This window comes from Microcebus murinus, chromosome 16 (genome assembly GCF_040939455.1).
Source record: "Microcebus murinus isolate Inina chromosome 16, M.murinus_Inina_mat1.0, whole genome shotgun sequence".
Taxonomy (NCBI): Eukaryota; Metazoa; Chordata; class Mammalia; order Primates; family Cheirogaleidae; genus Microcebus; species Microcebus murinus.
Genome location: NC_134119.1, coordinates 57,366,514 through 57,375,490, shown reverse-complemented (window position 1 = coordinate 57,375,490; position 8,977 = coordinate 57,366,514). Strand labels below are relative to the sequence as shown.

The 8,977-nt window shown below is 40.1% G+C and overlaps 1 protein-coding gene across 6 annotated transcripts in view; it reads right to left on the bottom strand.

Moving 5' to 3' along the window:
- Window positions 1-959: 959 nt before the first annotated feature.
- Window positions 960-8,977, bottom strand: part of DPY19L3 (dpy-19 like C-mannosyltransferase 3) — a 67,495-nt gene continuing 59,477 nt past the window's right edge. For all 6 annotated transcript variants that reach the window (XM_012775186.3, XM_075992968.1, XM_075992967.1 and 3 more), the window contains 3 exons: window positions 8,556-8,688; window positions 6,085-6,243; window positions 960-4,759 (listed from right to left, as the gene is read on the bottom strand). In XM_012775186.3, coding sequence (XP_012630640.2) covers window positions 4,598-4,759; window positions 6,085-6,243; window positions 8,556-8,688 — 454 coding nt within the window. In that variant the 3' untranslated portion in view covers window positions 960-4,597. The remainder of the gene's footprint in view (window positions 4,760-6,084; window positions 6,244-8,555; window positions 8,689-8,977) is intronic.

Sequence of the window (8,977 nt, the reverse complement as noted above, 5' to 3'; positions counted from 1 at the left end):
CTCTCTAGACAATACCCATATGCAACATCTTTATCAATGACATGAATTTGGTGCCGTAACAAAAAACACCAAATTCTAGGTCAATGATAATTTCTTCTATGTTGTCTTCTAGAAGTTTTATAGTTTTACAGTTTGCCTTTAGGTCTGTGATTTGTCTGAGTTCATTGTTGTGAAAGGTGTAAGGTCTATACCTAGGTACATTTTTGTGCATGTGGATGTCCTTGAAAGACATAACCCACCAAAACTCATACAAGGAGAAACATAATTTGAGTAGCCCTGTATCTACTAGTGAAATGGAGTCAACAATTAGTAACCTTCCAAAACAAGAAAAAAAAAAGCATTATGCCCAGATGGTCTAAAACCTCACTGGTGAATTTTACCGAACATGTAAGGAAGAAATAATACCAATTCTCCACGATCTCCTCCAGAAAACAGAATCAGAGGAAACACTTCATGGTTCATTCTTTGAGGCCAGCGTTATTCTAGTATCAACACCAAAGGAACAACTCATGAATTAAAAAACTGGTAAGCTGGACTTTACTAAAATTAATAACGTCTTCTCTGTGCAAGACACCGTTGAGCTAATGAAAAGACAAGCCATAGCATGGGAGAAAATATTATTAAAACACAGATCTGATAATGGACTTGAATCCCAAATATACAAGTATCTCTTAAAACTTAATAAGAAAGAAAAAAACCCAATTGAAAAATAGGCAAAAGATCTAAATAGACATTTCACCAAAGAAGATACAGAGACGTAAAAAGCATATGAACAGATATTCAAACATCATTTGTCCTCAGGGAAATGGAAATTAAAACTACAATGAAATATCATTACACACCTATTAGAGTGGCTGAAATCCAGCTGATTTACTCTATTTAGCAAATATTTAATCACTTCAATAAGCAGGTTCCTTGGTTTTTGACCTTCAAAGAAATGTAAGACACTCATCTTGTATGACTTAAAAGAACTTTACTTAGTATATAATCTCCATACAATTCAGTACGACAAATTATAAAACCTCCTTGTAAGATTTTACCCATAGGATGTTAAAAACCAAAAATCAATTGCCACAAGAAAGTAAGCAACCCTCTCATCTCAAAAGCTTTTTTCCATGAACAAACACTCTGAGGCCAAAAGGTTGCCATGTATAAAGCATTTGGGGAGCGTATTAACCAAGATGTATAATCAGAGAACATTTTGGTATCTTCCCACTGATTCCAAGATTTGAATTAAATTTTAAAAATCAAATACTTCTATGTTAATTCAGATAGATTTTGACCAAAGATAAGCTAAAATTTTTACATCTTAGACAAAGTTAATGTAGAATCAGAAAACACATTTGTATTTTTAGTTAATTGTGAAATAAAGAGGCAGGTCAGATGAAATATCTGTATGTGCCCTGGCCACCTGGCAGCACCCACTCAAAACAGACACACATACACATAGTCGTACAGTCGATCTCAACAAAGGTCAAGAAAATCATCTTTAAGAGGACAGCAAGTTGCCTACATAACACCTATTTGAAATCAATCCCTATTTTTTAAAAAGCCTGTAATAAAAGTAACTGGAACCTTTCAACTACAGTAGAATCTCTCATAACTGTTGTGATCAGTACCAGTAGTTGGTCATTTAATGAAGGAAGTAGGTTAAAGCAGGGAATCATAACTTAAAATGTTTAATTGTATGTTTATTTGCTAATCTTCTGATGTAAAGATAAGGTCTTTCCTTTGTATTACGGTCCAATGACTGTAGTTCCACTTCTTGCATAAATCATATCAGTAACATGATTTGGGTACATTTTAACACTTTCCTATTGGTTTAGATTTTTAAAGGTAGAATGAGTTCTTCTTAAATCAATCTGCAAAGCAATCTAAGCTCAGAAATTTTCTTGATTTTTATGTTTTCCTCAATAGTTTATGATTTTCCTAACCACATCTAATTCAAAAGCAACCTTTATCAGCAACTCAACTTTTATCAAATCTTACCAAAGCATTCAACTTAATTTTTGCAGAAATAACTTTCTTTTGACACCTGTATTTCCTAGATTTATGTAAGTAATTGAGTTGTCTGTTTACAATAAGAAGTAGAACTTGTACGGAGAAATCTGGTGTGGGCATAGAACTCAAGGGCAGGAGGGAATAAGAGCTCTGTGAACAGCAGAGAGCAGACCTCCCAGCTGTGCTGGGGCAGGCAGGTCACAAGAGGGACGGAGACTTCCGGGTCTAGGGAGTCACATAAGCAGGGCCAGTGAAGAGCACTTCTACTGTACTTAGAGGTCTTTTGACTGCTAACTCAGAAGCAAAATCAAGTGGCTTTTCTATCCATAAAATACAGAGCCATTATTCGTGGCTATTACCAAGTATCAATACAACCACGAAAGTCTGTGTGGCATGGGACTTAGGACACAGTTCTCTTGCTTCAGCTTATTAGGAGAGGCTAGAAACCAGAGGCAGAAGTCAGATAGATGCTTTTCCTCTTTCCTCATGTGTACTTCAATGAGAAGGTCACATAAGACAATAACTGACATGTGCTAAAAATATTTAACATGATTTGTTGAGAGAGATTTGGTCATCAGGAAGAACTTCTACTGTACATGGTCACAGTGTCTTGGAACGAGTGTAGTATGGATTCTGTCTTGCAAGATTTTTTTTGGCACTTTATATTTTTCACTGAAGACTGACACTAAATGTTTTGGCAACAATGGCACCCAAATAATGAAAAAAAAATCACTGTATGCCATCGTTGTGGTGATGATAAGCATAAAGATTTAAGTGCATGTTTTGTATATTGAGACTTCAAGTGCCCAAATGCTTAGACGAAAACATACAGAAATATCTAAAATACATTTACATACATCTGAAAAAGTAACAGAGGATTTTAAGAACAAAACCACACAGACTAACAAACTGTACCTTACATGTGCTTGGTTTCAATTAGAGTAAGGCACTCGCTGAAGGATGCGCTGACCCATGCTGTCAGCTCCAAGAGGCATGCATCATTACTGGTTAATTAAAGTTTTAATACTGATTAAAATGCCTTATTATTGTATTCTCCTAAACTGTAGTGGTCTCCAACCTTATTAAGGGATACAGGAAAGATATAATTCGAAAGTTTCAATAGTATAATTTAATAACCCAACTATTCTCAATTTTTTATTTAAATACCTTTTGATAAAAGCTGAGTATCCTTGTGTCCAACATGACAGTGTACATTTTTTTTTGAATGCTGTTTGGTAAGCAGTAGCTGGCTGTAAGATCATTTAAAAATGTGATGTATCCCTCTTGATGCCTATGTAATTTACTTCAATACAACTGCAAGGAGAAATATTTACATCATTTCCAACTGGCAAGAACAGGGAAGAAAGCTAATTTCATTAGTCATTTAATTAAGTGCTCATATCAGCAGCTTTTACAGGTACCCATCATTGGAAATTAATTATAAAAGCAATTATCAAAAATTTTTGAGCAGGTACATATAATCCTCTTTGTTGGTACAAACAAGCATGACTTAGAGGCACTTGGTTACCTTTTATGAAGGAAAAGAACAATGCTACCAGGGCCCTCACAGTAAGATTGGAGACCACAATTCAAACTTGGTATGAAAATGCTGTCTGCTAAAAATACTGTATTAGTGAACTAGGTAAGATATAACATTTTAAAAATATTCAGACTTTGCAAGGTCTAGGCTGCAAAAAATACAAAGGCTAAAAACACAAAAAGTTTACAAAACTTTGCTAACCCAGTAAATTGAAGTGAGTAAGAAATAAAGCAAAACTATTTTCTTGCAGGAGAGAGAGGTTCAAGAGTATCAGTAGGTTTTAAAATAACAACACTGAACAGTAACAGATTCTACTTGGCTACATACATTTCTGCCCCTTTAAGGACTTACAGTATGGAAATTGTTACACTTCCTGTGCCCAGCATTAAAACACATACATACACACACACACACTCCTCTCTCTCTTTCTAATACATGACACATACTACTCACATGCTACATATTACCTTTCAGACAGAGTGTAACAAAATGTTTGATACAAAGATCTAACTAACATGATTTTTTTTGTTAATGTTAAAAGCATAATTGGAAAGCGTTATAAAATATTAAGGTGAAACAGGACAATAAAGAACTTTTTAAAAAGCTACCAATTGGCCTTCACTAATGAAATAACATTAAATAATTCAATCATCTTTTCAATTAGACTCAACCATACCTGTCTTAAGTCAACTGAAAATTAGAAGTATTTCAAGTCCTGAACAGGTGCTCATCTTCCTACATGGTATACGGCTGTCCAGGCTATCTATGGAATGTATATTCTCCCCAGCAACACAATTCTACACCACTGTTAGAAAGCTGTGAACGTTCAGGCTAAGGGACATTAATGGAAAAGATACAGACAAGACAAGAAAAGACTTGAGCTCCCAGAAGATACTTTTGACGACGGTAATGCGTGTGTAAACATCGGTGAGAACTCACTCATATATCACAGCTTTGAGGTGCCGGCTACCTATGTACATAGGAAACCTCATCTACTGAGTTTCATCAGGATGCAGTTTTGCTGTATCAAAAATAGAGACTGGACAGAAATCTTTGTTACTTGTTTCTAGACAGCTTGTAAACGTGGAACGTTTTGTTCTGAAACACTCTGGTGAAGTGCGCCACGTAGGGAGGCAGGTTTCTCTTGATTTCTTCGCAGAAGCGAGGGTGGTCCGCAGGCTTCAAATCGGGGTCATTCTCTCCTGGGCCATCCATCATCTAAAACCAAAAGAAACCCACATACAATTTGGGAGGAAAATCGTATTTATAAAAAACAACAGAAACAGGAATAGGTATTGGGTTTCTTTATGAATGTAATGTTAGTGAAATTAAATTATAGTATTTCAATGTCAATGGCTACTTGGAGATCATCTGGTCCACACTCTGCGGCTTCGGAAGTACAAAATGGGGCTGAGAACAGAGTACGGTGTCACACAATATCACCATTAATGGCAAAGCTGGAAGCAGAACTCAGACCTCCTTGTTCTTAGGAGCGTATATACTCTTTCCCACAAAAATGAAATACAGAGGACTACTATGACCAGAGAAAAAGTTCTCTAACTCAACAGATGGCCCAGTTGGAACAAGTTACACACAAAGCAAAATTTAAACACATCTTTGGTCTGTACCACCTCTGAATTCAAGATAGTCGTGGACTATTATTTTCCTTGAGTAAAAATCTGAATCTCCAATTCTGTATAGTCAAGTTTTTTTTTTTTTAAGTTAGGCTAGGTTTGTCATTTTGTCCCACTCATTCACAAATATCTATCAGCTTTTCTACCATTAATTATAGCACATATCACACCTCAAAAGGGTGAAAATCTTCTGTTTGCTCTCTTGAGACTTGGCATAGCTCTAAGAACATTTTTCTCAGCAAGGAGAAGGAGAAGTGGCTTGTTGCTTTTCTGCTCTGCAATGCCAGCTCAGCCACAGAGCCTTTGTTGTGGCAGTGTCCCAGTGGACACAGGACACCCGGGAGGAGGGCAGGGAGAGCAGGGAGAACCCACCACTGGGGCTCGAGAGGAGAGAGGGGCCACATGGTCCCAGACGCTTGAGGATGAGCCAATATGAAGCTTTGGAGCAGTGGCTTTAAAAGCTGAGGTTTTGTTTTTGGTAGAAAAATCCTTAAGAGATAAATTTTATGCAGAGCCCCACCATACAAACCAGCCAAAGGTAGGGTTGCTCCGTTTGATGTGAAATTGGGCTCCCAGAGCTTCCCTCCTATGTCTCCCCTTGCCCAGCCCCCCAGGCAGTGCCGAGGTAGGGGGTTCTGCAGGAAGCAAGAAAAGCGAATGCTATATTCATAATGTAATTCTATTAGACACAAAGTGTAAAAAATTTTAATTCTTTTTTTCTACATGTTTCACGTAAATATATTTATTTATACTATGTATCTATTAATATATAGCTATATCTGTACCTGTATTTAGCTAGTTAACTAGTTTTCAGTTTCACATCTTGATTTTCTTTTTTTTTTTCCCTAGGATTCAGATTGGAATCCCGCCCCCAGGGGAGAGTCCCCGCACGTGGCTGGACATGCTCACGTGTCCGTTGGCGATGTCGAGCAGGTCCCGAAGGCGGCAGCCCCGGCGGTGCCTTCGCTCGTAGCAGATGCTGTCTTCCAGAATCACGTAGTCGGTGCCGAAGGACCTTAGGAGGGCATGGACCTCCTCTGGAGACCTCTTGGCATATATCTGATAAACCTTCAGAACGAGATACAAACGCAATCGGGTAAAATACCACTCAACTGCCACGGAGTTAATCGAGGAATACGATGTGACCTCCCACAGGGTCTGAATCGAAGACCCAAACACCTGAGTCCCCCTCTTCCTGCCCAGGTCACTGCTGTGCTCACTCATCTGCAGGTCTGGAGCGTGTGTGGAAATTTCCAACAGAATATTGTAAGTGCTTAGCCTTGGGACAGGGAGAGTGAATCATGCCCAATACATCTGGGTTCAGAATGTATTTTTTTGAGTTACGAATATATTCACCAGTAGATGCCAAATCTAAGATGGCATCGCCAAGGTAAATGACATAGCTGAGGCAGTAAGACATGGTCTCTACCTTTAAAAAGGGACCTTCGGACTGAAATGGTCCCTCAGAAGTGATGGTGGAGTCTAGTAAGGAGGAGACCCAGTTTCTGACAATGGCAGGTGGGGAAAAGGATCCTGCACGGTCCTGGTGCTAGGCTGGGGCAGCGCCTGTTGCTTTGCAGCTGCTTGATCGGCAGGAAACCAGAACATGTCTCTCCCTCCCGTCATTCCCGGGAGCAAGAGCAACTTGCAGCCCCAGCGGCAGTGCTACAGGGGCGTCCCCTTCACATCCACCGCCACTGCCACACGCCGTGATGAACAAAGTCCTCTGTGCTGGGACTTTGCGGTGGGAAAAGGCTGTGGGCTGTTGTGCGGGTCTACGGGCTCATGAAGACAGAGGTGCTGTTTCCTGTTGTCCCTTGATTTCTAATGATCAGTTTCTGGCGTAAGGGCCCGGGTATGAGGGCCTAATTCAACGTGTCCGCATGGACGGGCGAGACGGTGGGAGGTGAGCTGCTTCTCCTGCGAGAACTGCGGGGTCGTCCTAGTCCAGCACAAGGACTCACACCGAAGGCATTCCAAGGGTTTGAAAGTCATCACTGGAGATGAGCAGTAGGGCCTTGAGGATGACAATTTTTAGGGCGTACCACGTGGCACCTATGTGGGGACTGGCTCTTGGAGAGGGTAGGACACAGAAGGACGCCCTATGCGCTGACATGTCTTCTCTGCAGCTCTCAGTCCAAGCAGCACAGGCCACCTCCTGACTGGACCTTGTGTCTGGAGAGCAGGGACACCTTCCCCCATTCTTCTACTTAACTTGGAACTATATGGAACACTCAGGCCAACTGAAAGATCCCCATTTTAGCAGGCATCTAAATTTAGATGATTCTTATTTTAAAAAAAGGAGATTTAGTAAAGATCATTTGCTTTTAGGTTAGTCAAATCCCACCTCAAAACAAGACTTTCTCAATAACTTTTCAACTATGAACATTAAGAAGGGACCAACATGAATCATTAAATGTCTGAAATCTTACTGGGGAGGACTAAGGGAAACAGACACCCTCCTGCACTGTAAACTGATATAACCTGTGCAGAAGGTGCCTTGATAACATCTATCTATCTAAATGACAAATGCCAATACCCTTTGACCCAGCAGTTCCACATCTGAGACTCTGATGTAAAAAGACAGACACCGTACTTGTAAAGAGTGATGCATACACAAGTCTATTTGGAACACTGTCTATATAAATGCAAAAAACAGGGAAACAACTGAAATGGTTAAATATGCTACATTCACATAAAATATTATGCAGCTGTAAAAATTAACAAGAAAGCTGTTAAGATACTGATACAAAAGGATCTCTAAAATATATTAAGTGCCAAAAAGGCAAGGGGTAGAATGCTTCTTTTGTAAAAAGGGGGAAAATAATATAGAAAAAAATTTGTATTTGTACCTGCATAAAATACTTGTGGAAGGCTACGTAAGAAGCTGGTAACATCATTTGTCTCCTAGGAGGGGAACCAGTAGCTGGAATACAGAGGTGGGAGGGAAACTTTTCACTGTCTTTCTTTTTGTATGTTCCTAACTTCGAACTGTGGGCCTGTATTATCTAATTTTAAAAAGTTAACACTACACAACAGAAATGGTCCATAAAATAGGTGACCAGTACTCCTCAATTCCTTTTCCTTCCCTTCCCCACTTCAAAAATTCTAAGGGCTTTGCCCACAAACCCTCCCTCTGTAGGCCTCAAGGCAGATGCCTCCTCGGCTCTTCCCGAGACACCTACGGCCTGCACAGCTCGCCCTCGATGGAAGCGGTGCCCGCAGTTCAGAACCAGCGGGCGCAGCTGTGCACTGTGCTCTGACTCCCCCCACAACCTACGAGCTGGAGGTGCAGCATGACGCCCCATCTTTACCAAACACGGGGAAACCCGGCCCACAGCTGGTTCACCAAGTGAGAAAAGGCATAGATGGGGCCTCACCGCTTTCGTTCGCTCTCTCAGGCTGTTGTCTTCATAGTGTGGGTGGTTGGTTAAGGTCCTTCCCGTGCACAGCTTGACTCCAGCCAGCAACTGCATGCTTCCAGCAAACACAGCCTTTCTTGGAGTGTTAGAACTAAAAGATTTTAGAGTCTGAATTAACACCACTGCTAAGCCTTCCCTGAAGACAACAAAGACGACAATATCATACTCTTTCAGAATTGCATAGCCATGTTAGCAAGTGTTAAGAGTTGGAGGGAAAAAACCAGGAGGTTGCTTGCGTTTTGATTTGCACTTAAACTATTAATATTTTACAGAAACGTTTCATATTTGTTTTTGACTCTTTACTAGAATAGTTGTTGGGAAGCTTCTAACTTACTGTTTTGATGACTTTACTTTAATGATGAATTGTCTTAGGAGGCAGG